The sequence below is a fragment of the Colletotrichum aenigma genome (genome assembly GCF_013390185.1).
Source record: "Colletotrichum aenigma strain Cg56 chromosome Unknown KSG_Cg56_contig05, whole genome shotgun sequence".
Lineage (NCBI taxonomy): Eukaryota > Fungi > Ascomycota > Sordariomycetes > Glomerellales > Glomerellaceae > Colletotrichum > Colletotrichum aenigma.
The window spans coordinates 1,474,200-1,501,014 of NW_023500911.1; the positions used below are offsets into that span (position 1 = coordinate 1,474,200).

Here is a 26,815-nt window from a genome sequence, read left to right on the forward strand (position 1 = left end):
TCCAGTCCGTATCGCCTTTGTGGAGGGTAGTCCAGCTGGTTGACGACGTAGACGTGGTCAGTGATCGTCTTTGGGCAATGACGGCTCGAGTACATACGCGGCGGGCATGTGCATGTTATCCATGTCTTTACTATCCTTGCCTGCCTCAAGCAGGAGGACTTTGATGTTCGGATCTTCCGCCAGACGAGCGGCGACAACAGGGCCGGCGGTGCCGCCTCTGTGACTTCAAGTCAGCGCCATCCGTTTTGCAGCTGCGCCCATGGCCCTGCGCCGGCGGACGGTAGAAGCATCTTACCCGCAAATGATAAAGTCAAACTCTTCGAGCATCCTTGTCTGTGTATCTCTGCTTCGACTTCAAGAGCACAACGATTTCGATAGGAGCGAACACGACGCCAAGAAACAGTACAGGCGATAGCTGATCACTCGAGTGTCTCTGTCAGCAGCGCAGAAAATGGGCTCGGTAGGGTTGTAATTCTTTGCCACTTTTATATGTGTTGCTCGCCAAGTAAATCAGGCGGTCGTATGAGGGGTAAAAATGAAAGCCAAAGATTGAACGGATGTGATTTTCGACGCAGTGTAACAACGACGTTGGAGGCTGCGGATAAGTGCTCCCGAGATTGTCGTCAGCGCGCTCAGCATGCAGCGGCTCGGCGCCGTCAGCCATAAGCTGGACAGGCAAGGAGAGAGTCGATCGGATAATCTAGTCTCCATGTGATCCCATCGCTTCAGAAGTCGTCGATATACCAACTCAAGAGCGCGGCAGGTGTAATCTAGCCAATCCATCTCCTATTACTTAGGATCTGAGAAAGAGTCGATACATGTATATTGTCCAAGCACCTCTACGGGCATGTAGACACTGCTCATGCAACGCGAAGCAAGTGTTCAAAGCTCGGGAACCTCAAGTGTGAGACGGGAGCTTACGAGATCATGAGAGGGGCTATGTCGATCCATGTTCTCGATGATCACCTCCATACCAAAGGACAATGCTCTAGCCGAGCTATGTGGTGATCCTCCCGCACCTTAGATCGCCTCTATGAGCCGGGAAGACCTGCGGGCTGGGCATGCATCTCACGCTGTCACCCCACTCGTGCGTCTAGGCGAGCTGGTCCCTTCGCTTTCTTCCGCCACTTGAGGATTTGAGAACATGTGATAAGTGATTCGGTGCATTGGTCAGGTCATTCATGGTTTGTCTCGAAACGTCTTTAACATTCCATACAAGGCGATTTGGTTCACCAAGGTGTTCTTGCTTCATGCTGGGAAGACCGCACCGAGGACCATCAATAACCCTGTAGCTGCGGGAAGCTGTTACATGAGCAACCCGGCCTTGGCAAGCCATCAATTAGAATCTTGCTGTTCAGGCAAATACTTCCAGATAACCAAGCAGATAACTGCCTACTTTACATCAGGTCTATTATTTATTCGCATGTTAATGATATCATTATCCCCCCTTGGTCCGTATTCCTCTCCCTCTCCCTCTCCTTATCCCTATCGTCGTCGCCGTCGTCGTAGTCGTCCTCGTCGTAGTTGTCCTCGTCATAGTTGTCCTCGTCGTCCTTGCCTTCGCTTTTCTTGTCCTTTTCGTCGGTGTTGTCGTTATCGCCGTTGTTGTTCCTGTGATTGGCTGTGCCTATTACCTGCTTGGATAACTAGGAGGGATATCCGCTTAGATAGTAAAACTTATCAATAAACAAGACCGCGCGAATTGTGGAAGGAATAGAATCCAAGTTTGATAGATATATGCTATCGCTATTGCAAATCCGGGGTTTGATATGCTGGGCTGGGGGTCTTGAATCCTGGACAGCCCACATCCCTGCGCCGAAGAGACAAGCGGCAATAATCGTATGTCGCCTCGAGGCGGAATACAAATTCCTGTCTCTGGACAACACCACAATCCTGTCTTTACTCAATTCATACCTTGACCAAAACGACTCTCAATGCCGCAGGCCGATTCAGAGACTTGAACTCAGATAAGACACCAATGGCTGGAACTTACTAAAACATGCTGCCTGCACTTGGTGCAATAGCATCATACGAATGCGCGGCTTTCAGACGGGTTTAGACTTGCATTTTATTGCAATATGCTGTCCGCTAAACAAATCCTCGTGTACGGGATCATTTTCTCATCCGGTAAGCTTTAGTCCTCTTATTGAGACCAACGTTTCTTAGTTAGACTTATCAGCAACCATCATCGGCTATGATTCCGGATACCTCAATGGCGTGCTTAGCTCCCAAGACTTCATCCAGGTCTACGGCATCAGAGACGGCAATACAGGGACCATATACTTGACGCCTTACACCCGCAGCACGTTCTCTGCGTTGTTTGTCGTCGGAGCTCTTGTGGGTTGTCAACTTGTTCCGCTGGTCACAAGTTGGAGTAAGTGCTTATCAACTCCGTTCTGTTGGCAGTGCATGTTGCCGGGAACTTGCTGATGTACGCAGTCGGTCGTAGAGGCAACTTGTACGCGGCGTCTTGCACCTATGCCGCTGGTGTGGCTCTTCAGACTGCAGGGCTTGCTCCGGCGATATTCATCGTGGGCCGCGTATTGCTTGGTGTCGCCCTCGGTCTCATCTCCGTTACGGTCTGGCCCCTTCAACCCTCCCATGTTTATACTGAGCGACTGAACGATGTGCATCAGGTCCCGGCCTACCTTATGGAATGCTCGACTCCGACGGATAGAGGCCAGCTGATGGCGCGCTACTCGCAGTTCCTCACCACGGGCAACGTTCTAGCGTGCGCGATCAGCCTAGGCACCTCAAAGTACACCGACTCTCGAAGCTGGCGTGAGTCATCCCGAACCCGAAACAATACACAGCCGCTGATGCGGAAATAGGCATCACGATCGCGTTCCAGCTGGTTTTAGCATTGACCGTGTTCGTCGGCGTCATGTTTTGTCCCGAGTCACCACTACTCCTAGCCAGGAAGAACAAGACCACCGAAGCGCGGCGCGCCCTCGCCATCCTTCGCAATGCAGACACGAACTCACCGGAAGTCGACGAGGCTATGCTTGAGATCGAAACCCACATCGCAGATCAGCACGTCAACGGAAGCGCTCGAATCGTTGAGTGTTTTCAAGGAACGGACCTGAGACACACCCTCATCGGCGTGGCCATGTCTTTCTTCACGATATCGACTGGCATAACCTTCTGGTTCGGCTACGGGACGACCTTCTTTGCAGCTGCAGGCGTCGACAACTCGTATTTGATATCCCTCATTCTCGCGATTACCAACTGCGCTTTCACGGCGCCGTCCATGTATCTCATCGAACGCCTGGGAAGACGAAAGTCTCTGATCGGAGGCGGTGTCCTCATGGGTCTCGCCCAACTACTGACCGCCATCATTCACAGCGCTGCTCCGGACAGTAAGGCGGATAAGACGATGCTGGTTGTTGGCGCGGTGTTCTTCATCGCATCTTATGCGCCGACTTGGGGGATCGGGGGTTAGTAGACCCGCACCACTAACTGTGCTATTTCAAAGCGGCTGACAGTATGTGTAGGTTGGCTACTAATGGCAGAGCCATTTTCAGACCGCGCGAGAAACTACCAATCGTCCATCGTTCTGACGGCATACTGGATCATCACATGGCTTGTTGGCTTCGTCACTCCGTACATGGTTGACGAGACTGCTGGAAACCTGGTGGTCAAGGTCTCCTATATGTGGTTCGGTATGACCATGCTGTCCCTTGTGTGGGCCTACACCTGCGTTCCGGAGCTTGCGGGGCTTTCTAGGTCGGAGGTAAGGCCCATATCTTCAGGCCTGGCTCATTGGTCTTGTTACTGACTTTATCAGATTGATAAGCTGTTTGAGGAGAGAGTCCCTGCGTGGCGGTCAAGGGAGTGGCAGAGACAGCTTCGAACTATTCAAGCTGTTGAGGCAGAGTCGGACAAGGTTCCTACCGTTGAGGAAAAGATGCCATGCAAAGAGTAATGAGGGGTTTCGGGATATTGGAATCGGGGAACGCATTGCCATGTCACAAAAGGGGGATTGCAATTAGGCATCCTCGGGCCATTTAAAGGAGCTCTCATGTATTTGATTTCATATCTCATAAATTACTCTCACATTACATCTCATGTTCACCATCGTCCCTCTCATTCACACCCTACGGCAGGCATGACAGGAAGCTTCCAAGTCTGTCCAGAACAGGCTGCTGCTTCTCCTTAGGCGCAGTAGACTTGTCCGAGTCACCAACACTGATGGAGATGTAGCATCCCGCGGTGCCCACAACCGTGTTCTCCCACGGCAACCTATCGCTGCTACCACAGGTGCCGACGTCCGGGTTCAGGGTGACGGGGTTGATGCGGCTGAGCACCCACTTGAAGTCGTCCGCGTTGTTGCACGCGGTATCGGTAACAGCGGGGAAGTTGACATTCAGCCAGACCTTCTCGGGGAGGTACGGCGCGCCGCCGCTGACGATCTTGTCGACGAGGCGCTTCGCGAGCTCGCCGTAGACGGCGCTGCGGGCCGGCACGGGGGAGGTGTTCCAGGCGAGGGTGCCGGTGGAGGCGCCGGAGAAGGCGATGGCGGGGATGTTGCGCTCGTTGGAGGCGAAGACGGCCGTGCCGACGGTGCCGGAGACGAGCACGGACAGCCACAGGTTGGAGCCGACGTTGGGGCCCGAGACGGCGAGCTCGGGGGCCGCGCCGTTGAAGACCTCGCCGGCAAACTGGTCGATGCCGTAGCGCATCGAGGTCACCGGGAACGAGTTGACCCAGCGCAGATCCGTCTGCGTCTCGTTGACGCCGACGGGGCCGCTGTTGGCGGGGCAGCTGTCGTACTGGCAGGCGGCGGTGCGCGGGTCGGGTTCGGCGTCGCTTGAGCCTGGATTTGGAATTAGTTGGAAGGTTCATGTGAGGATGACGGAGGAGGGGAACGTACCGGAGCCGGACTTGTTCTCGGCCGGGGCGGAGAGGAGGACGTTATGGCCGGAGGACTTCAGGGCCTGGTTGAAGGAGCGAGCGTACAGCTCAGCCCAGCCGTCATCGTTGGACTGGACGATGCGGATGCTCTGGACAGCGAGGGCCTGCGCAAGCAGCGCGAAGGTGGTGGCGGCGCGCATCGTGATGACGGGGATGATGAGGTGGGCAGAGTGGCGGCTCGGGGGGAGGAAGGGGTTTGAGAGAGTGTGTGAGAGGCCGAGGGCGTTTGGCTTGAAGGCGTGAGTAGAAACAAGACACAAAACGTCGCCGGCGATCGGCCGAGTTTAAGTAAACGGACTACGGCAAGTTGGAACGGCCATGGAGGCCGGCACCCCAGTTGATTAAGATCCTTGGTAGAAGAAGCTTCTCCACGAACCACGCCTGACACGTGCCATTCGCCCACAGCTACGCCCACCGGTGATCCCTCCTCATCCGCCCTTGTCAATCATCTGTCAAGTGCCCAACCCCCCAGGTGCATGACGCATCTGCAAGCGGTAGAAGGGAATACGGCGATCATTGAGCTTGGCCTCGTACGCTGAACACGCAAAGAGAAGATTAGCGTATTCTGTATTGGCTTGGGCAATATGCGGGATGCAGAAGCGCCATCCAATGAAGGATGCGTTCGCGGCGGCGCCCCTGAATCCACGAAACCTTGTCCGCCCCCTCAAAAAGCCCAACCCCAAAGCGCCACCGAACGAACCGAACTAATAACTGGACAGCTGAGAGCTACACTACGAGCTTCCTGTTTGACACCCCGGGGGAAGCACGCCATTCGCCGGAGCTCTGCTCACGTGGGTCTTGGCCTGTTGGAGTCGTTGGAGATGACCTTCTCGATATTTCGACATGTCGATATTAAATCAACGGCCACCGATGCCGCAAGGGGGAGGCAGTGCCGATGGAGGATGCGACCGTGGACGGGAGGGACCGGGGTCAGGGCCGCTTCCCGTTCGCTGCGCGCAGGGATGATGGCGGGACTCTTCATGCCAACGGTAGCCAGCGGGTTTAATAGTTTCTTGGGGGGTTGGCCGTTTCTGAACATGCGGTTGTATTCTGCATTGTGATTGACTCGTGAGAGATATGGGGAAGATATGGCAAAGTCTAGCGTGCTGCGTGGTCAGCCAGCAACAAGGTTTCTCGATCTTGGATATTAATTGCGATTGATGAGCTGACAGCCGGACAGGTCAATAAGCTCTTCGTCTTTTCGGGTAACTTTGCCGTTCATTAAGTCGCGCACTCTATCCCGACATTGATTACAGATAGAATCATTGATTATTTTTCTCTCGACTTCGCACATGATTCAACAGCAGCTGCCATGATCCGACTTAGACAAAAGCTGAGCCCGAGTCTCCGCTCTGCACAGCTCGCGACCAGCGATCGCCAACTCTTGAAACCGCGGCATCCCCGAATCGAAGGCCTCCCAGCCCGACTCCTGGCCTGTGCTTCTTCCTTTAATGGCAGATGGCAAAAGGGCAAAGCCACACCAGCCATGCTGAGGCTCGTCTCAAGTGCCACTTTCAGTGACGTCAATTGGAGAGCTGATTCGCCCAGCTATGATAGTCACCGTGTAGTATTGGGCGGGATATGTCGAGGAGGACGCCAACATCGCAGGGTGCCGGGGACAACGACACAACTTAGAGCCAAAATAGTCGTCAACACGAAGCAGCAGTCGACGGTTCATCGTGCAACGCCGTCTTTTTCGGGAAAATTGATGGAATGTCGTCTCTGACTGTCGTCCTCGGCTCGGAGGTAAGGAGAACATGCGCCTTGCTCCGAGTTGGGCGATGTCACTGCACGAATTTGGAAGGACAGACAAGGACAAGGACCGAGCCATGTTCGACGTGTGAACTAATTCGGGTTGCAACATCAGGTTGGCCATGTGCACGTGTGGCAATTATTTACTATGGCTATTCATTCATCTTTCTCGTCGGCTACGCATTTACTTTCATCTTCTCAGCAGATTGCCCATCCCACCAACTGGCTAACATCGAAATCCAAAGTCGAACATCATGCAAGGAACTCATTGCAAGAAGTCGGACGGCACCTCCGGTCCTAGCAAAACGTCAGTAACAACTCCCGCACAGTCGACCAAAAACACTTACCCCAGACGTGCAGGTTATCCGGTGATGCCGGGTTGTGATGCGTCTCCTCCGTGTCGTCGAGCAAGTCGCCGTCGACGTAGTGCTCCATGATGAAGCCAGATGGGTCGAACCTGTCTCTCTCATCAGCCCAACATTCTCACGCTACCATCGTTCACCCCGCCACTGTGTCCATTCAAACTCACCAGTAGTCAAATATCTGGCTGCCCATGATGTGCCTCCCCACGCCCCAGCAGTTCTTGTACCCCTGGTGCCGCAGCCAGTCGTGGCCCAGCACCTGCGCGTCAAAGTCGTGCGTCTCGAACGACGAGTGGTGCACGTGGAACTTGGGGCCCTCGAAGAAGAAGAAGCAGTGGTGATCGACGTATTCCTTGCCGCGGCCGAGGCGGAAGAAGACGGTGACCTTCTTGTCCTTGTTGTCGGGCGCGTGTACGAGCTGCGCAGATTCCAGTCAGTCTAAGTGTATTCATGCCTCCCTTTCCCCCCTTTGCCTTCAGAAGTCCGAAGCGAAGATGAAGGTGGTTTCTTACCTCGCTGGGGTAGAAGTTGAAGTTGCTCGTGTAAAACTCGTACGCCTTATCAAAGTTGGTCAGGCAAACGCCAAAATGGCCCAACTTGTGCACCGGCGCGGGCCGCTTCGTGAAGCGCTGCTTGTGGTTGACCTCGCGATGCTTCTCCGTCGGCTACCACACCCAACCGCGTTAGCAGATACTTCCCCCCTTTAATTCCCCTCTCCCTACGACATAACGCCTCACTCAAGAAACTCACAAAGTTGAACTTCAAATTCGGAAACCCAGGATCTCTCCTCTCCACCGCGGTCTGCCCATACACCAAATGGAACGGCCACCCGTCCACCGGGTCCTTGAACGTCACGCACTTGCCGCCGCCCTGCACCTCGCCCAGCTCGTAGATCTCGCTCGCGCCGGGCAGGGTCTTGGCCGCGTGCTCGAGGTCGTCGAGCGACTCGACGACGAACGCCGGACCCCCAAACTCGTCCTCATCCGCCTCCTCCGCGCAAAGCACCAGCGGCTCGCTGCCGTAGCCGCGGTAGTACGTGCGCTTGCCGACGCGGGCCGTCTCGTAGAAGCCGAAGTCGTCGTAGAAGGCGCGCGCGGCGTCGATGTTTTTGTGCTTGTAGTAGACGTGGGCGATGCGCACGAGTTGGATCTTGCGGGACATGGTGGGCGGATTGTGTACTTCTCGTCTTCGTGTTATGCGATGTGGTGATGAAGGACAGGTTGCGCTTGAGGAGCCGAAGTCGCGACCGGGTCAATGAACACGAGGAGTCTTCAAAAGCTTCGGGGTCTTCTTATATCATCTGTCCCTTTACACTGCGTCGCAAATGCCGTTGGAGAACGGGGGCATGTGGAGGGAAAGGGGTGGGAGGACATCAGCCAGTTTATTTCCCCCGCACTACCCCACCACAGTCCATCGGACGTCACGCAGCGCTCGGTACTTGCGCTGTGGCACTAGAACAGTCCGGCGCCGCGGGAACCAACCCAAGACCCCTTGTTTTTCTTTTCATGGACCAGGTGGCGTTTGTGGTGGTTGCTGTGGCCGGGTAGCTTCAGATGGCGCCGTGCCGAGGAAACTCAGACCGCTGGGGGGCTGATGGGAAACGTGGCGTCGGGGACGGACATTTGGTTGAGGAAGAGCGTCGTTGCCCGGGTTCCCGAACACGCCGAGGAAAGTTATGTTTGTTTGAACTTGCGGCTGCTGCAAGCTCTCCCATCGGTTGTGACAAACGGCGTCAGGAGATGTTTGCAAATTTGCGTGAGTGGAATTGCCGGGCATGGTTACCGGACGAGCACACCGTGTGTATCAGAGCTTCCTCATCTCATTCAAGCTGTGGGAGCTGTCATGTGTGTGGCCATAGCTTCGGGATCAAAAAGTAGCCTCCGATATGAGATGCGACACACAAGGTTTGGCCTGTGGTTGCTTGGGATCGGCTTCTTAAACATTTCGATGTGATGGTGGTTTTACGGATTTACGGGTTTACAAGCAGTGCGTGATTGGAGATGGGGTGAGCTTCTGCCGAGGCAGTTGGGGATATAGCAAAAAAGACGGAATACAAGCCGTCTTCTTCTTCAATCTTGTGTTTATTCTTTGAACGCAAGTTCCGGCTCTTTGCACGACGGAAATGACGTTTTTAGAGTGAAATCTGGTCCCCGGCGTTCTTATAATACCGGCTTTTACCGCCGGATTAACGGGACAGAGGTGGGGCCGGTCCCGGGCCGCGGCACGGGAACACCGCCGAATACACAAAGTTGACCCGGGATAATATGCCGAGAAATCTATCCATATCGCGCCGTGATTTGGTACATCCTACCGCAAGCCTATCAATAAGACCAACACAGTCATCATACCCGCGCAACATCACCTCCACTTGCCCGTTTCGGCACAGTGCCGATCGTACCCGCTGGGGCCGGGACACGCGGAAGACATACCCAGCCCCGCGTTTCTGAATCTCCACAGGTATTGCTGGAGCAGCTCAGAAGCCCAAGCTATGTGATGCGGACTGGCGTCGCGGACAGCCGGGTTTGATGTAATCTACGAATATCAACACTACAGTCCAGTTCTCGTCGACATGGGGAACTGGGGCACGCTCCCACTGATTCATTCTAGATGACAGGATTGATGTCCTTTTCTGAAGGCCAAGACTGGCCAAGAGGCAATGCCGTCAGCTCAATTATGGAGTCTCTGCATGTCCTATTGAGGGTCTTTGGTCGACAAGCAGAATCTCTGCTGCTCCAATTGGGTCGCAGCTCCGGTTTGCTGACCACCTTCATGCAAAGTACCTAGATCATCGAAAGACAACACATTGCCAAGTTCGAGAAATGGCTTTTGGGATGACAGTTCAACGATACGAATGCCTCCTTTGAGGAAACACGCACCGTCGCAGAATTCACGACAGTGAGGAATCAACGCTGACTGGCAGACGACCTCATGGTTGGTCCAAAGCTATACAGCAATTGGCTATGTTGACGGTGCATCTAGGCCCTAATGAGCCGTGAAGCATCCATGACAAGCATTGAATCTTCATCCTGACGGCCTTCTTGCATTGCGATCTACCAGGAGGTTGGCGATGGTGGTCAGCCCCAGATGGCAGTCCACCTACATAACCTAGGACAGCTCACCTCCAGCCATTTTCCTCAATCGAATCGCGACAACCATCGCCAACCAACACACAATGATCGACTTCACCCTATCCGACTCACAGCGCACAGCCCGCGCCAACGCGGCAGCCTTCGCCTCCCAACTCCTCCACGGCGCCTACGCCTCCTACACCCAGCTTCCCAACGACGGCGTCACCCGCTTCCTCTCCACCAAGCCCCTCTTCGAGACCGCCGTCCGCGCCGGGGTCATCCGGTCCCTCGTGCCCCCGCACCTCGGCGGCACGGGCGGCACGCTCCTCGAATCGGCGCTCGTCACGGAGGAGCTCTTCGCCGTGGAGCCCGGCGTCGCGCTCAATCTCCTGACGGACAGTTTGGGGCTCATGCCGCTGATCTTCTCTTCCGCCGACGAGTCCCTCAAAAAGGAGCTCGTGGCGCCGTTCTTGGCGGCCGAGGGGGCCCCGCTGGCAGCGTTTCAGTGGTCTGAGCCCGGCGGCACGGCGAACTTCTTCGAGAAGGGCGGGAGGGGCGCGCAGACGGTGGCAAGGCGCCGGGGTGATGGGTGGGTTGTCAACGGCGAGAAGATGTGGGCGGGGAATTGCACGGGGTGGGATGGGCGCGGGGCGGATGTGCAGACTGTGTTCTGCCGGGACGGCGATGGTGATAGCGGCGACCTGGTGAGTTCGGCGATGCTGCTGGCTATCCCGCGCGCCGTGTTAGACGAGAATGACGAGGGCGCGTTTCGGGTGGTGAAGTACATCGAGACGCCGGGCTTCACGGCGCACTGCGGCCCGCACGTCGCCTTCACCAACCTGCGCGTGCCGGAGAAGTACGTGGTCGCGAAGGGTGACGAAGCGGTGCGGATTGTCGAGATGGCGTTCGCGGCGACGGGGGCCATGGTCGGGGCCATGGGCGCCGGCATCATGCGCACGGCGTTCCGGTCCGCGTTGCGCTTTGCCAAGGACAAGGACCAGGGCGGGAGCGTCAAGGTCCTCGAGAGGCAGTCTGCGGCGGACCTGTTGGTCTCGCTGAAGACGAAGATTGACACCGCGCGGCTGATCAGCTGGAAAGCTGCGCACGCGGTGGACAATGGCGAAAAGGACGCGGTGGAGCTGTGCTCGCAGGCGAAGATCTACGGGTCTGAGGTGGCGGTGGAGGGGGTTGCGGAGGCGATGAGGGTCATTGGGATGTGAGTGTCTTTTATGAATGTCTCTTTTTGGCGGAAGTGCTAATGGAAATGCAGAGCGTCTTGGTCGAACGAATACCCATTTGCCAGACTTGTGCAGGAGGCGGCCGTGTTGCCCATCTTTGACGGCGGCAACCAGGGCGTCAGGAGGAGGGTTGTGCAGAAGGCGATGTTGGCAGAAGACTACGATCCATTTGGCGACCTCTGAGAGGTATTCGGTCGGACTTAGGATGCCACAAGTTGTGAGTGCCAGGGTTTCACATCCAAAGGAAGAGTTAGTTCATGGGCGTGATATTGTCGGGAATTGGGCATCGAATAGGGTCAATGTCTCGAATTCGTCTCTGATGATGATGATAGAATGTGGGCAGTGCGCTCCATAGTCTACTAATTCAGACCCTCCCTCCGAGCCCGCATCTCAGTGGATACCCATCTGGCGTTGTGGCAGAGTGGTCTAATGCGCAAGACTAGAAATCTTGTTCCTTCGGGAGCGTCTGTTCGAATCAGGCCAACGTCGATATTTTTTGCCTTTTGCCGTCCATGTCCGTTATAAATGTTCTTACTGTCTCTGTGCCAATGGTATCGAAATGATATTTTGTCCCGGGTCTCATTCCGCCAAGTTCTTCGTCTGATCTAGCTGTTTCGTTTGCTTCCCGTGCGGCCTTCCCGCCGAGAGTTTTCGATGCGCGGCCCGGGGGTCAAATCACCGCTGTAATCCCGCAGGACCCCGCCGTTAGAGCCAATGCGCTAGCTCCCCCGGCAGTGACGAAAAAAACCGCCCGTCGCAATTTATCGCTCTGCCCCTCCAAACAGTGATTCCCACCAGCATCTACAACCCACCCAGCCTCGATAACGACGATAACCCCGACTCTCATTCTGCGTCCACGACATCACCCACGCCAATCCAACGCACCTCACAATTTCCCACACACAAGACGTCCCACGAGGGCACTCCCTCCACACAATGCCCAAAAAGCTCTCCAAAACCCCGCAAGGAGGCAGCACATCCACCCTCGGCAACGGCACGCCCTCCACCTCGACCACCGCCTCGCTCTCCCTCCCGCGCATCCTCACCGACGACCTGCCGCTGCCCAAGCTCATCGTCTTCGACCTCGACTACACCCTCTGGCCTTTCTGGGTCGACACCCACGTCTCGGGCCCGCTCAAGGCGAACGCCGCGCACTCCGCCGCGACGGACCGCCACGGCGAGTCCTTCGCCTTCTACCAGGACGTCCCGCGCATCCTGTACACCCTGCCGCTGGCGGGCGTGAAGCTCGCGGTGGCCTCGAGGACCAGCGCGCCGGAGCTGGCGCGGGATATGCTGAAGCTGCTGCACGTGCCGCCGCCGAGCGCGGAGGAGGGCGGGAGCGGGAAGAAGGAGAAGGCGCGGAAGGCGCTGGAGTTTTTCGATGGTGGGTTGGAGATCTATCCGAGTAGTAAGATCCGGCACTTTGAGGCGATTTTCCGCAAGACGGGGATCCCGTTTACGGAGATGCTGTTTTTCGATGACGAGAGCAGGAATCGGGATACGGAGAGCTTGGGGGTGACGATGCATTTGGTCAGGGACGGGACGAGTTGGGCGGAGATTGAGAAGGGCGTGGCCGAGTGGAGGAAGAGGAGGGGGTACACGGGCTAGGGCGTGTGTGTACACCGTGGCTGCACGAGAATGATTGACGACGGCGAGGGCGATAGAATCTAAACGCGAGGATAAAACAGTACATAGAGGCGTTGGGGGCGGTAAGGTTTCGGGCATCCCAGTTCCACGGACGCGGGGAGGGTTCGCCAGACGTAGGACGGGACGGGACGATACGATCACACCGAGATCTGATCTCAGGGTCTTCTGGCTTTAGATGATGCGACGTCTTTCTTGATACCATGCACTTCTAGAGATGAAATCAAACAATGTTTTTGGTATTTCAGAACTAAAAACTCCAGCCCATGTTGTTGCTCCGTCGTCCGACGACTGACCAAAGCCAGATGTAAATTAATAGGACCATCGAACCCTCGGGGGTATATATATATGATAACAGCCGTTTCCCAAACCACACCCAAAAGCAATCGCCCCCTGCCGCATATGCATCCCCCTCTTTTCTATATTCTACTCGGAATTCGTCTATGCCAGACCCACGGGCGCCGTCGTGCTGCCGTTGGTGTGCTTCTCGGTAATCTCCTTGGTCTCGGAGATGGACAGCTTTGACAGCTCGTCCTCGCCATTCGTCGTCGCCGCCTCGGGCTCGGTGATCTTGACAGGCTCGGTCTGGGTGCCCTCCGTCACGGCGTCCTCCTTCTCGTCAACCGGCACGGTCGTGGTCGTCTCCACCGCGACACCATTCGTCTTCGCAGGCGGCCACGTGCGCGGCACCGAGGCGATGAGCTCCTCCTGCTCCTTGCCGTTGACGCAGCCGATGCCGAAGCACTCGACGCGGGTGCCGTCGGCGGTCTCGCGCCAGACGGCGGGGCGGCCGGTGAAGGCCTTGTGGCCGTTCTCCCAGCGCACGACGCCCACCCACGCGGGGTCGACGGTGGGCTGGTCGCCCCAGGAGAACTCGAGCTGGCCGCCGTACTTCTTGGGGATGTTGCGCGGCTCGACGAACTGCTCGAGCGTCGGGAGGACCTCGTGCGGGGAGAGGATGAAGATCTTGGAGACGGTGATGGGGTCGAACCAGCGCTTGACCCAGCCCCAGACGGTGGAGAAGAAGACGGGCGCGCCGATGATGAAGATGCCTGCGTGACGTCAATGACTGCGCGAGTAGGGGTACACTGTAAAAAAGGCTTACGGTCAAGAGTCTCGGGGTAGTGCGCGGTCGCGATCTGACTGGCAGCCTGCATGTGACTCTTCAGGTTCCAGAACTGCTTCAGGCTGACGCCCGAGATGTCGACAATGTTTGTGCTCAGGGTGATGGGGGTATCGTTGAAGTCGCGGTCCTGCAGCTGCGTTGAGAAGGGCTGGTTGAAGCGGGTGAGGTTCTCGTAGAGGGCGAACAGGCGCAGCAGGCCCTGCGGGGTCTTGCCGTCCCACTTGGCCTTGCTGAAGGTCTCCTTGCCGGACTTCTCGTAGGCGGCGATGGCCTTGGTGTCGAGGTGCTTGATCTCGAAGAGGTACAGCGGGATGCCGCGGCGGTCGCGGCGGCCGGTCCATTGCGGGTACAGGCGGCGGCTCTGCTCGTAGGCGTCGAGCTCGATGGTGTGGTAGAGGGTGTCGATGTCGCTGCCGGCGCGCCACTCCTCCGTGTCCTTGAACTGCGTGAGGGCGTCTGCGGGGACCCAGCTGCGGGCTCTGAGGTATCGCCTATTGGAGGGGGGAGGCAGTCAGCTTTTCGTGTGTCCCGGTACATCCGGCGCAAAGAGAAAAACTGAGCAAGGAAAAAACGTGTAGAGCGGCTCACAGAAGTGTTTGGTCGTCGTGGGAAGCAGGCGGGCCTGGCTTGTATAGCCCCTTCTCCTCGACCAGCTTCTTGAAGGCGACGAGCTGCGCCTCTTCGTGCTCGTTGAGGTGCCCCAGATGGCCGCGCGGGTAGCCGTGTTCGGCGACGACAGTCGAGGTGTGGGATTTCACCTTGGAGGCGGGGTCGAGAATCGCGGTATCGGCCATATTTTTTTTGGTGTGTGTGGTTTTATCGTGCTCTTTTTTTTGTCTGTCCTTTATCGAGATGTGATGTCGGATCTGTGTCGGCGGTGTGCGACAGGCAGGTTTCTCTTTGGGGAAACAAAAGGTCGTATTTCCTCCGTCAGCCGGCGTCAGCAAGCAGCGCAAAGTGTGCGAGGTCGCTCTGGAAAAGATCGGGGGCGGCGGCGGCCTCGAAGCGGACTGCGGACTTTGACATGGTGGGCGGGCAGGCGGGCGTTGGCGGGACGGACGGGATCTTGTTGGGTCCCATTCCCTCTCGCAGGTGCAGGTGCAGGTGTGGAAATTTGATGTGTAATCGGTGTGGGAGAGAGATCCATGGATCCCGCTATGCCGTTCCCGTTGAAGTCGCGAGGAGATGACCGGGTTCCTTGTACCAAACCCCTGTCGCCTGTCAGTCAGCGGCAGCCTTTATCACCACCCGTGCCGCCCGGGGTCATTCGCCCGAACAGCCCGACGCAGCTGCCCAATCAATGACGGCGAGAAAGCGTCCTTACGTCATACAACTCGGCCGACGTTCATCCACCTCGAACTTTTTGTTCTGTTGTCCGCGATCCTGAACTGAACTTTGCGAATAGCTTCAACCTTGGCTTCCCTCAGGATCCATGATGCATACGATACAATCCCGTCCTGCACCACAACGCCTCCACATGCATCTCGTCTCAACCATCAATCTCACCTGCAGCAGTGAAGCGCGCATGCCCGCCCGGCGCGACGCCACTGCATCCTTCCGCGCACTGTCCAGCCAATGGGAACACAAGCAGTGGAAACATCGCTTGCGAGTCATTGTGGAGCCTCACTGTTCAAACACAACCCGCAATGGACAGCACGCACGGCTTATGAGAAACCAAACATCCGGTCGACCACTCTGCAGGCGAGTCTGAAGTCGCGTGTGCAAAATGCCTCAGGGTTTCCCTATGATCATTCACATTGAACCAAACACACCGCCCAGCCGTCCCCCTCAAAAAGTAATGAATACCACGCGTGCAATGTGGAGGTATTTCATGCGCCTGGAGGCTTTATCCCGACTCTGCAGCTGCTTCCACATGGCCTCCTCGCCAATGACGTGTCGCGAATGGGAATCCACATGGCTCGTTCGGGCAAGCTAGTGCGAGCTTCTCGAGTCGTGGCCTGTGTTTGGGGTCGACACAGCTACATCACGGTCTTGATCTTGCTTCAAGGACTGCATGCGAAGATTGAACGATTAAAATGTGATTTGGACAACTTCTGCTGGGCCCTGCGACTTTGAAATGACAGAGCCAGGCTTCATAATGGCTCGAACATTTGCTTACTTTTCACATCTCCGAGCAGCTTTCAGCTAGCCATTCCTCGCGCAAGTCTTCCAGTCGCAATATTGCTTCCGGCAGACACTCCATGTCAACAAAACCTTGCTTGCTAGCATGGTCATCAATGATTTCGGAACCTTGATCTTCCCTCAAAGTCACCAAGGGCTTCTTGAGCAACTTTCGGCTGAGATGCTGCTTCAACGCCGTCTGTAGCGGCTTCAAAGAATCCTCCGTGTCATCCAATATCAACTCCAGCTCACGTGCTGCACCCATCTCGAGACCAGCCAACTCGCTCCCCTGCGCAGCCGTCTCGCATGTGTTGAAAGCTTCAAAAGAAGCAAGTGGCCATTCCAAGCAGCACCAACCCTCCAATAAGTCCATCATCCAGAGGGCCCGATCGATGAAAGATGTGTCTGTCGAAAAGAGGCAGCTCCAATGCAGCTTCTTCAGAAAGAACTCTGCGGGCGTCAGAGGCCCCTGCCAAGACCACACTCTGTTCGTATTGATACCGCGCTCCATGAGAAATTCGACCTTGGCGCGGAACAAGCTAGGAACTTCATCGTCCAAAGCGTTCCGCCAGACCTGGCCGACGTACTGATCGTTCATCTCAGCATTGATGTTTGCTCCTGTGGCGAGGAGAAACTCCATCATCTCGATCGAGTGGGCATCTGCGTTTGCAGCTTCGATGAGCGCGATGTCGAGCTCTCTGCGGTATCCATCGAAGGAGAGTGTGGGATATTTCATATGCCTCCGTGAAACATCAATCCTCATTCGCGCGAGGATCTTCATCATCGTCCGTTTCTTCCATCTCCAATACTCAGCTTCGGACGTATACGGCTTGGTGGGTCTGTACCAAAAGGTCAGGTGGTAGCGGCTGCGAGCGGCGAGGGCGAGGGATCCGAGGTGCCCGTGAGATCCGCTTGTCCGTATTGCAACTTCTTCGCTGCGTAATTCTGGCCTCGAGCCGGCGCTGTAGAGTATTTCTGCCCCCGCGTTAAGGAGGGCATCAGCGATTCTGAAGCTGCCAGTTCTTAACGCTCCTACGAGATGTGCTCTCAGGTCCTGAGGGTGGATGGCCCATCTCGGCGTGGACCGATGCGTCAATATCTGCGTGAGAGTATCAAAACGGTCGCGGTCAATGGCCCAACTAGTTGGATCTGTCCCTCGGAAAGAAGCGCGGTAGAGAGCGCAGTTGGCGATGCGTGCTAGGCCTCGACATGTGCGAGCAAGGCCGCTGATAGTGGTGGCGTCGTCTGCTGCACTCAATATTTCCGTGATCAGCTCTGGCGGCAAGTCTCCCAAAGAGCTTCTCGATCTAGTTGTGCTTTTCTGGGCGTCTTCGACATCTTCGTCGTTTGGGCGTAACATATCATCAACTTATCCTCCAACGCCGCGGTTGAGAACCAGAGTTGTCTGGAAATCTGAAATAGAGGTAGGTGTATCTCTTGCGCGGATCTTGGGGAACTCTCTCGAATCAATTGTTTTCGTTGGAACAAATCGCAGCGGAATTTGATTCTCTTGGCGAAACTAAATACCACCAATACTTGAACTTTCGAACCAGCTTCTTTGTCCTCTTCGTTGCTCTCACCACCAATTGCACGGCCTCCTTGAGTTGTTGGAGTCCAGTCATCACGCTTTGGCTGTGAACATACTTATGTTCAACACGTCAATCAATGAGAGCCCGAGTACCGGGTGATGTTTTCAAGGAGCTTCCACGTTGCCGCTTTCCAAAAGTCTTGATCAGCCTACATGGACAAACACAAATGCATACCATTTCCGTCACACTCCAGGAAAACCGCTATGAGAACAGCTATGCAACATGCTGAGTTAGGAACTGTTAGTCGAACCTTCGGGTCTGTATTGTCTCACGGCGGTCTAATCTTGCAGGAAACACCCGCCTCCAGGAGGATCGCTCGAAGCTCGGTAACCGTCCTTCCGCCATCGCATCCGTCCTCCTCTTCGTCACTATCGTACTCCCAATCGGACCCGTGCTGGTCGACGCCCTCTCTGAACGGATTATTCTCGTCGACATAAGTGCCCCAACACGGCCCCGGATGATCGGTGTCGCACTCCCAGCCCGATAACCAGACCTCTTTGAGGTTGGGATAGGTCCCCGCTTCAACTGCGCCCGCCAGCCACTCAATCTCTTGGCGGCATTCGTCGTCTCTAGGGTATCCGTGAATTTCGAGGGACCTCAGACTTCTTGGTAACATGTGCAGGGTGCATTCTTCATCCCACCCCATCTCCCGTACTGAGATCCCAAGTTCTTCGAGGCTGGTGAAGGCTGCAACCGAGCCAACGCAGAGGCCATCTTCTTGCCCCTCCGCCCCGAAGTTTATGTCGAGCTTTCGAAGGGTACTAGCATGCGATAAAAGCGCCGCCATGGTTTCGTTCGGGGCGTGGCCTTTGTCTGGCGAGAAGGTGAACTCCCGCAGCCCACGACAGGACCTGGCGACGTTAGCAATCGCCGCTTCACTCGCGTCGGCGTCCGTGAGCTGCAGCGACGTGAAGCCGCTCCAGTCTAAGTCTTCGTCGTGACCGAGGAGAGCACGCCAGACTTGGAGCTTCTTGAGGTTGGGAGCAAGCCGGAGGAGAGGGTTCATGCTGGCCATGGACTCGCCGGTGGTCGAGTGGCACCGGAAACGGTTCAAGAGCTCCAGGCGGGCGGACGTCTCTCCTGGGCTGGGCATGTATCTGAAGAAGTCGCCGCCGACGAAGAGGTCGAGCGTTCTGACATTCTGGGCCATGAGGACTATCAGCGCCGTGATGAAGCTGAGGTTGTTGAACGCTGTATGCCACGGCTGTGTTTCGGGTGTCTGTCCCGGAACCTGCACCCAAGGCTGCGACAGTTGGAAGCCGAATTCCTGCAGAACCTGCGACAAAAACGCGATGTCGTCCTCGTCGATCACTTGAGGGCCGAAGGGCAGGTCATCGCTGGAGAAGTAGAGCGTGTGGACGTGGCCTGCGAGCTCGGGTCGATTGTGCCAGAGCCGGATCAGGCCGATCAACTGCCGCGTCGTCGGGTGGCCCTGTCGCCGGGGCTGCGTCAGGCAGAGGTGTCTCCAGATGAGCGGTTCAGCGGCGTCGCGAAGGACCCGACACGTTCGTGAAGCCGCTTTCAAAGTGGCAAAGTCGGCGGCGTTAGGCTCGAACAGGGGAAGGACCAAGTAAGCGACATGGTGGTTGATGTTTAGGAAATTTGAGAGAATCTTTTGCAGCAGCTCTGTGGGGAGCTGAGTCAGTTTTGCCATGACGGGGTGGTATGCCGGGATTTGGTATGCAAGCGTCCGTGGTTGAAATAAAGGCGTCGGAACAATGAAGCTTAAGTCCCTACTTAAGTAGACAATTCAAACAGCGGAGCTCGGACTCGATTAGGCCTGCCTGCCTAATCCGATTTGTGATTTTTAGATTGCGATATTGTGTCGACGACGCTAGTCCCAGTTTCGAGCGGCACAGCTAGGCAGCAGGTCCTCTCTATCTAATCTGGTTGGGACTTTTGACTTGAGCTGTGATTGTTTAACCCGAATGCCTGCCGCGCCAAACTCACAGATCATCATCATCACAACAACCCCTCTCTGTTAGAGTGTGTGTACCAACAAGGCTGGCGGAACTCGAAAGACAAGCTATATAGGTTCGTAACAATCGCATCTGTCATTTCCTTAGAAAGACTTAGAAAGGCTTAGAGGTCAGTAAGGTGCCCCGGCAGCTAGAAATTGCTTTCCGTACTCATTTAGTAACAGACCGCCTATTTTTTCCTTTGCTAAAGCACCCACTTTTCCTGTAATAGCATGCTCTACCTTGTTGTCGTTGTCGCTGCCATTACCGTCGTCGCCGTCGTTATCACATCATCATTCCTTCCGTTACCGTCTTCAGTAGAAATAATTAACTACACAGGTAATTTAGCCACGCAGACATAGGAAAATGAGGCGGTCTCCTTTATAATTAGTTGGAGTACAAGACTTCACGTTGGGTCAACGCCGCCTGATCACAGACCATTGGCACCAAAAGCCGGGATGAAAGCTTCCATGGGGATTTGCGAGAATCTTTTTAATTCAGGTATTATTGATTATCAACAGACAAAAATAAAACCCCCACTTTCAACTAGTCGAAAGTTCCCAAACCGATTCCATCAAAACAGACTCATTGCCCTAAGCCTTGGGGTTGGGGTTGGGAGTGGGAGTCTGAGGAGCCTTGGGGTCGGGGACGTTGGGGCAGATGGCGGCGTCCTTTGCGTCGGTGCAGTCGCGGCGGATCAGCTTGGCGCCGTTGTAGACGTCCTCGCAGCTGCAGTCAGAGCAGTCGTGCCAGTAGCACTGGTTGTTGTCGTAGTAGCAGGCAATGCCGTCCTCAGAGACGCAGAGCTTCTGTTGGAGCAGACTTGTCAGCAAATCTGGATGATGTGAAATCGAGACCGGGTGTCACTTACGCGAGCGAAGAGGTTGGAAGCCTCGTTAGAAGACTCGAGGGGAGCAGCGAAGACAGCGCCGAAGAGGGCGACGGCGGAGAAGATGACGGCGGACTTCATTTTGAATGTGGTAAAAGAGTGGTTGTTGGTTTGAAAGAGTGTGGTGGTTTGTGAGTTGGTAGCGAATGAGTGACTGTTGACTGAGTTGTTTGAGTTGATGAAGAAAAAATCGTCTGGAGGAGGAGAATCTTCGACTGCTTTATAGAAACTTGACCGTCATATGTTTTCTCTTCTTGTGACGTTGTTTTCTCCTCCCACCTCATGCCGTTGCCCCCATCGCCAACCTTACCCGTGCTGTAAACCTGCGCATCTACGGGGACGATGACTTTTGGGAAATCATCTCCGGATGGAACACTGACACACACACCCGGAACACAGCCCGCGAGGAGCCCGGCAGGGCTGTGCTAGCCCACGATCCCCGCAGTCTCAGCCAAAAGCGGTGGGCTCACTATGGACTACGGAACAATTCGCATACCAATGTGGTGCCAAGCTTTGTTCTAAAGGACGCTAAACAGATTACTGTCCAGGAACCGACAACGTCTGATTCGTCATCGCGGCCCGATCGAGGTTGCATGTAGTGCTAGTTTGACAACTCGGATGATTGTTGACTGATGTGTCAAAGTGCCCATCGCCTTCGGCCCTTCGGGTAGATTCTCCCACATTCCCGTGCCGAGACTAGGTTGATGTCTATCGGGAAGCCCAAAATAATAGAAGTTGTGGAGTTGTGGGTTAGCGCATGAATCGTCCGACCTTTTTAGTGGTTTGCGGGGAGCGCAGAGGCGGAACATAGGGGTTTCCAGTTTCATATGTTGCTTGATAGGAAAATAGTCAGTGAACACAGCATTTTCTTTTAATGTGTTCATCTAGCTGTTGAATAGGCTGGATGAAATTAAACTGTTCAAAGGTTTCAAAACCACTTGAAGAGGTGATAGTTCAACTCAACACCAGGTGATCGAAAGGCGACGAGGAAGACCGCGCCATGTTGGTTCGGGACTCGGAATGGCCCCACTCCAGCCATCGGCATCTTCCTTCCAAAGGCGCAGATCCAAATTTCGGGCAGGTCCACAACCGCTTCGACCTGCGATTCATGCCATCATAGGTAGGAAGTTCAGTGGCATGAGATGTCACTGGCGACAGAGCCGCAAGCAAATTCGGCATAATGCTGACGGGGCGACCTTAACGTCGGATGAACATGCTTAACTTCACCCTTTCCGGAGGTGCCGTGCCCGAGCTCCATCAACTCCTGTTCCGGATTAAACAGCCACCCCCTAAAACATCTCCAGGCTGACTTAGGGCTTAGGGGCCGGTTACCAGAATTCCTAATCCCTAAGCGCCACATTACGGAAGAAATACAAGGCAACTTATCCGAATTGCTGAATTAACTCTACACATGCTAGTGGACTACTCCGTAAACTCTACTTGTAGAGATACCACCTGCCTACACTGGCCTTTTGGTTGCTCTGATGATGACTCTAAGTGAAAGTCAACTCGGGACGAAGTTCCTCTAAACCTACCTACGCTCTAGTCTAGTCACGATATCCGTATTCCACCTCATGGCTTGCTCCGACTAGAGCTCGACTAGAATGACATCTTATGATGGCTTAACTGTATGTTCCGCATAAGAACATTGAAGCAACCGCACACTTATGTGGGTCGTGTCCGAAAGCAAGACTCTACCCAGAGTCACTTAATTGGGATCATTGCCTTTTGGCCGGACCGCTGAACTCAGACTGCCGTCACTGCCGTGTTGGCAAAAGACATGCTAGGCGTCAGACTGATTGCCGGACGTTTCTTGGGAATTTCGGACGTTTTTTGGGAATATGCGGGGAGCCCATGAGCAAGTTCTTGACATACTGGTGGCCTTGCAACCTTGTTTTTCAAAATTCAAATACAAGCTGGCAGTTGCGCGTCAATTGCACAGCCGCTCGTCCGAGCCATCAGCGGTTGTGAGGTCGGCGCATCCAAACTTGTGGGACGCTCCATACCGAGAATTACTGCGTGCGGCATAAACAACAAAGCCCTCGGTCGGGAACTCACAGTTGGGTGGGCGTCCAGTGTCAAAGGCCTACATATTGCCAGGGCGCACCTCCTCAAAGTCATCAGCCAACCAAGTTTAATAAGGATGAGTCAGGTCCCAAGTCTTGCCTGAGGTCTACTTGGCGCATATCAATTGATCATGCCACCCAACATCTGGAGCGTTGCCTACCACATACACATCTCAACTCAAAGGCTCAGTTGTTGCAGAAGGTAAAATTGAAAGCTGAATTTGCCCAGATGACACCATTCTACCATGGATATATCCGCATTTGGAGTGTTGGGGCACTATCAAGACAGACTGTTCCATTCAGCCTGAAATGCTGTTTTCCCGGAAGACCACGCGATCGGTTCAATGCAACGCAACAAGCTGGATGTCCCAATGATAGAATGTAGCACTGCTTTTCAGCCCAAGTCCTATTCGGGGTGGGCAAATGTTTGGTACGCTAAAGTTGACATTCCGTTCTTCTTCTGATCATTATCGTGAAAAGTTTGCCTTGGCGACAAGCGGACGTGGGTATAAAAAGTCCCAAGAAATGAAGAAATTAGTTCGCAATCTCGCGAGGTTGTTCACAATTGATTGATCGGCTGTTGTACCTCAAACCCCGAAGAAATAAGACATGAAATATCTTCAAATCGCGGCGGCAGTCGTCGTTCTAAGCGCACACGCAGTTGCGCAACAGGGAGCATGGGCTCAATGTGGTGGAATTGGGCACACTGGCGGAACAACCTGCATCACCGGCTATCTTTGTCGCTACACAAACGACTGGTACTCACAGTGCGTTCCCGGAAGTCCCCCCCTGACGCCCTCCCCGGTGCCGCAGCCCCCCTCGACCACCCTGCAGACCTCGACTACCTCCACGGGTAGCCCCGTCACCAGTACCTCCACTGCGCCGGGGGGAGGTGGAACTGTTTGCCCCGCTCTACCTAACGGGCTCGGCGCATCCACTTCGGTCTTGCCGGACCCCTTTACTTTCCAGGACGGAGGCAAGGTCACGACCAAAGCCGACTGGAGCTGCCGACAGGCCGAGATAAGTTCACAGCTTCAGCGCTTGGAGCTTGGGACGTTGCCCCCCAAGCCGCAATCCGTGACCGCATCTTACTCGGGAAACAAGCTCACTATCAATGTCTCGGACGGTGGAAAGTCCATATCTTTCGCCGTGACCATCTCCAAGCCGAGTGGCAACAGCGTCCCTGCCATCATCGCCTACGGCGCCGCCAGCATCCCCGTCCCATCCACGGTAGGCACAATCACTTTCAACAATGACGAGATCGCCCAGCAGCAAGGCGGCGGCTCTCGCGGCAAGGGCAAGTTCTACGACCTCTACGGCAGCGGACACAGCGCGGGCGCCTTGATGGCTTGGTCATGGGCCGTCTCCCGAATCATCGACGCGCTTGAGCTTACCCCATCCGTCGGAATCGACCCAACGCATCTGGGAGTGACCGGCTGTTCCCGCAACGGCAAGGGAGCTTTCGTCGCCGGCGCCTTCGACTCCCGCGTCGCGCTTACCTTGCCCCAGGAGTCCGGTGCGGGCGGTGCGGGATGCTGGCGCATCGCCGACTGGCAGAACCGCAACGGATTCTCGGTCCAAGACGCCAAACAGATCGTTACCGAGAACCCATGGTTCAGCCCCAACTTCAACCAGTACACGAGTAACGTCAACCAGCTGCCCTTTGACCACCACATGCTGGCTGGTCTAATTGCACCCAGACCGGTTTACATCATGGAGAACCCCGACTACGAGTGGTTGGGAACGATGAGCACGTATGGCTGCATGGGAGGGGCTAGGAAGCAGTGGCAAGCCCTGGGGTCTCTTGATACCTTCGGCTACAGCCAGGTTGGAAATCACGCGCACTGCAGCTTCCCGAGCTCGCAGCAGAGCGAGTTGACTGCGTTCATCAAGAAGTTCCTCTTGAAGCAGTCTGGCGGCTCGACAAGTGTCTACCGGACCGATCAAACATACAATAACTTCAATGTTGACAGTTGGTCGCCCTGGGCGGTGCCGGCCCTGTCTTAGGAAAGTTCAGGGCAACCACAAGGCTAATTTGGAACACTCATTCAGAAAAGAAAGAAGGATGGTTGGAATTAAATGCTCAGCTATGGAATTTGGTTAATTGAGTTCGTTCATTCGCTGTAGGACGACAAGTGCCAGTGGGAGCGTCAATCCTTATGATAGGTTGATCCATACACTCATTTTGCAGTTTTAGTCTTTTCATTATTCGTAAGACAAAGGCAAATTTCAAGGAAAATAATTGCCTGGGTCTTTGTTACCATGTTCATTCCGATCATAACATTTCTGCTTCTCATCATGTGAAGAGAAGCCAATAAATCATCTGGATACTGTAGTCTCGCTACAGAGAAACTGGTATCTAGTTACAGGGGTTTGAGCAACTGAGAAAGAATCTAGTCTACCAATCCGCAAAGTCTGTTGAGCTCGCGACGCGAGCGAAGCGGAGTCTTTTCTTCATAGTCTCGGCCTTCGGATATTTCTTGATTTCCGTACCTACAAATCTTTGTAATCCCGCGTGTTCATTTTACATCTAATTGTGGATATGTGTAGCATTTCTCATGCAAGTACCCTTCGCCGTCGTGTGAAGCTCGTACAATGTCTGCGAATAGTCGCTTCTGTTGACCTAAAACTATTCCGCGCCCCACAACTCGCGGCACGTTGGTTGCAGCAGCCCTCGTAGATAATGCAACATGACATATTCAACATTACATCACGACCCACGAGGACTGCATGAGTGGTTCGATATACCAAGCGGAACGATTCCCCCGGCCCGCGGTGTGCGTTGTTCACCGCATAAGCGCTGGGGATCAGCCGCGGGGTATGTGATATGTCGACCACGTCGTGCATCGAGAATGGCCGGAGGTAAGCAGCAACGAGGCGGTTTCCGAGATACACTGTCGCCTCCGGGAGCTGCACCCGTTGATAATATCTACCATCGCGCTTCCTCGATCACGACATCTTTGCCTGCAATCACGCAATTGAAGACTAGCAAGGGACAAAGATGTCTAGATTCATCGACCGCCAACCAGTTCACCCAAACCCTCTGGAGAAGGAGGTCATCCTACTCAGTTTCGGACGGTACGCAACCCCATGCCATAACTAACAAGTGGGACGGCCCCCAATGCATCCCAACGATCTGACAATGTCGTTTCTAGAAACGCAACCAACGGATTTTACCATGCCCTGAAGATCCTCGGATACAAACCGTACCACCAAGTCGAAGTCTTCAAAAATGGCGTGTCGCACATCCGCATGATGGACGACGCGGTCCGTGCCGGATCCCTGGGCGAGGGCAAGAAGTTCGCCCGAGAGGACTTTGACAAGTGGTTCGGGGACTACGACAGCGTCACCGACGTGCCCGCGTGGTTCCTCCCCGAGCTCGTGGCGGCATACCCGAACGCCAAGTTCGTCCTGACCGAGCGGGACCCCGAGGCATGGCGGCGCTCCGTGGCCAAGACCTTCCAGCCAATGGCGACCTTCTTCACGACGCCCTCCGTGCGGCTGATTGGCATGTTCGACGCCTACACCTACTACCTGACCCAGCTCGGCCACAGCTTCCAACGAGTCCTCTACCGAGGCTACATGGGTGGAGATAAGAAGAGGGAGCTGGACGAGTGTGTCGAGCTGTACAACGCGCAGTAAGTTTATTCTCGCCAATCGTTCGCGCGCGCGGACGTGATCGCCGTCAATTATTCGGAATTCGGCTGTCAGGTGTCGGAAGGCTAACCTGCCACACAGTAACAAAGCTGTCAAGGAGTTGATTCCTCCCGAGAAGCTTCTTGTGGTCAGATTGGAGGATGGCCTGGGCTGGGACAAGCTTTGCCCCTTCATTGGCAAAGACATTCCGGACGTCCCCTACCCCAGAGTTAATGACACCGCAGAGTTCCAAAGGCTGGCGACAATGGACCTGTTCGCTTCGTGGAAGAAGACTGGCCTCAAAATGGCAAGCCTGATCGTCCCCCTCATTGGAGCGTCGATCTGGTTTGCAAGGCAAAGATAGTTCTGGTACAGACTCCATGTTTTAACAAAATGTCTATCCTTCTTGACGCGAACGGCATTCTCTTCGCTGCGACCCACTACTAGACAGA

General features: G+C 55.1%; 12 protein-coding genes across 12 annotated transcripts; 5 read left to right on the plus strand and 7 right to left on the minus strand.

The window, feature by feature from the left end:
* Positions 1–57: 57 nt before the first annotated feature.
* betA-8 (Oxygen-dependent choline dehydrogenase) lies at positions 58–327 on the minus strand (the record flags this gene model as incomplete). The annotated part of the gene is made up of 2 exons (XM_037323299.1): positions 58–217; positions 296–327. 2 exons carry the CDS (start codon positions 325–327, stop codon positions 58–60), a joined length of 192 nt encoding a protein of 63 aa, XP_037177876.1.
* A 1,751-nt stretch (positions 328–2,078) lies between these two features.
* Positions 2,079–3,925, plus strand: ecdD-7 (Major facilitator-type transporter ecdD; the record flags this gene model as incomplete). The annotated part of the gene is made up of 6 exons (XM_037323300.1): positions 2,079–2,127; positions 2,180–2,374; positions 2,440–2,781; positions 2,832–3,437; positions 3,495–3,733; positions 3,788–3,925. The coding sequence occupies 6 exons, from the start codon at positions 2,079–2,081 to the stop codon at positions 3,923–3,925; spliced, it is 1,569 nt and encodes a 522-aa protein (XP_037177878.1).
* Positions 3,926–4,097: 172 nt separating this feature from the next.
* On the minus strand, positions 4,098–5,054 carry PHO2 (Acid phosphatase; the record flags this gene model as incomplete). The annotated part of the gene is made up of 2 exons (XM_037323301.1): positions 4,098–4,816; positions 4,874–5,054. 2 exons carry the CDS (start codon positions 5,052–5,054, stop codon positions 4,098–4,100), a joined length of 900 nt encoding a protein of 299 aa, XP_037177879.1.
* A 1,877-nt stretch (positions 5,055–6,931) lies between these two features.
* Positions 6,932–8,189, minus strand: mcpII-2 (Metapyrocatechase 2; the record flags this gene model as incomplete). The annotated part of the gene is made up of 5 exons (XM_037323302.1): positions 6,932–6,963; positions 7,014–7,123; positions 7,196–7,446; positions 7,541–7,693; positions 7,779–8,189. The coding sequence occupies 5 exons, from the start codon at positions 8,187–8,189 to the stop codon at positions 6,932–6,934; spliced, it is 957 nt and encodes a 318-aa protein (XP_037177868.1).
* A 2,011-nt stretch (positions 8,190–10,200) lies between these two features.
* On the plus strand, positions 10,201–11,517 carry CGCA056_v008055 (Nitroalkane oxidase; the record flags this gene model as incomplete). Its single annotated transcript, XM_037323303.1, has 2 exons — positions 10,201–11,312; positions 11,367–11,517. The coding sequence occupies 2 exons, from the start codon at positions 10,201–10,203 to the stop codon at positions 11,515–11,517; spliced, it is 1,263 nt and encodes a 420-aa protein (XP_037177869.1).
* A 753-nt stretch (positions 11,518–12,270) lies between these two features.
* Positions 12,271–12,942, plus strand: CGCA056_v008056 (putative magnesium-dependent phosphatase; the record flags this gene model as incomplete). Its single annotated transcript, XM_037323304.1, has 1 exon — positions 12,271–12,942. One exon carries the CDS (start codon positions 12,271–12,273, stop codon positions 12,940–12,942), a length of 672 nt encoding a protein of 223 aa, XP_037177870.1.
* A 477-nt stretch (positions 12,943–13,419) lies between these two features.
* On the minus strand, positions 13,420–14,898 carry SEC14 (SEC14 cytosolic factor; the record flags this gene model as incomplete). Its single annotated transcript, XM_037323305.1, has 3 exons — positions 13,420–14,030; positions 14,084–14,595; positions 14,693–14,898. 3 exons carry the CDS (start codon positions 14,896–14,898, stop codon positions 13,420–13,422), a joined length of 1,329 nt encoding a protein of 442 aa, XP_037177872.1.
* Positions 14,899–16,226: 1,328 nt separating this feature from the next.
* Positions 16,227–17,585, minus strand: CGCA056_v008058 (uncharacterized protein; the record flags this gene model as incomplete). The annotated part of the gene is made up of 1 exon (XM_037323306.1): positions 16,227–17,585. The coding sequence occupies one exon, from the start codon at positions 17,583–17,585 to the stop codon at positions 16,227–16,229; it is 1,359 nt and encodes a 452-aa protein (XP_037177548.1).
* Positions 17,586–18,082: 497 nt separating this feature from the next.
* CGCA056_v008059 (uncharacterized protein) lies at positions 18,083–19,468 on the minus strand (the record flags this gene model as incomplete). The annotated part of the gene is made up of 1 exon (XM_037323307.1): positions 18,083–19,468. The coding sequence occupies one exon, from the start codon at positions 19,466–19,468 to the stop codon at positions 18,083–18,085; it is 1,386 nt and encodes a 461-aa protein (XP_037177549.1).
* Positions 19,469–20,365: 897 nt separating this feature from the next.
* Positions 20,366–20,742, minus strand: CGCA056_v008060 (uncharacterized protein; the record flags this gene model as incomplete). The annotated part of the gene is made up of 2 exons (XM_037323308.1): positions 20,366–20,581; positions 20,644–20,742. The coding sequence occupies 2 exons, from the start codon at positions 20,740–20,742 to the stop codon at positions 20,366–20,368; spliced, it is 315 nt and encodes a 104-aa protein (XP_037178279.1).
* Positions 20,743–23,336: 2,594 nt separating this feature from the next.
* On the plus strand, positions 23,337–24,734 carry ge1 (4-O-methyl-glucuronoyl methylesterase; the record flags this gene model as incomplete). The annotated part of the gene is made up of 1 exon (XM_037323309.1): positions 23,337–24,734. The coding sequence occupies one exon, from the start codon at positions 23,337–23,339 to the stop codon at positions 24,732–24,734; it is 1,398 nt and encodes a 465-aa protein (XP_037178278.1).
* A 994-nt stretch (positions 24,735–25,728) lies between these two features.
* Positions 25,729–26,727, plus strand: CGCA056_v008062 (uncharacterized protein; the record flags this gene model as incomplete). Its single annotated transcript, XM_037323310.1, has 3 exons — positions 25,729–25,805; positions 25,883–26,365; positions 26,466–26,727. 3 exons carry the CDS (start codon positions 25,729–25,731, stop codon positions 26,725–26,727), a joined length of 822 nt encoding a protein of 273 aa, XP_037178281.1.
* Positions 26,728–26,815: the final 88 nt, after the last annotated feature.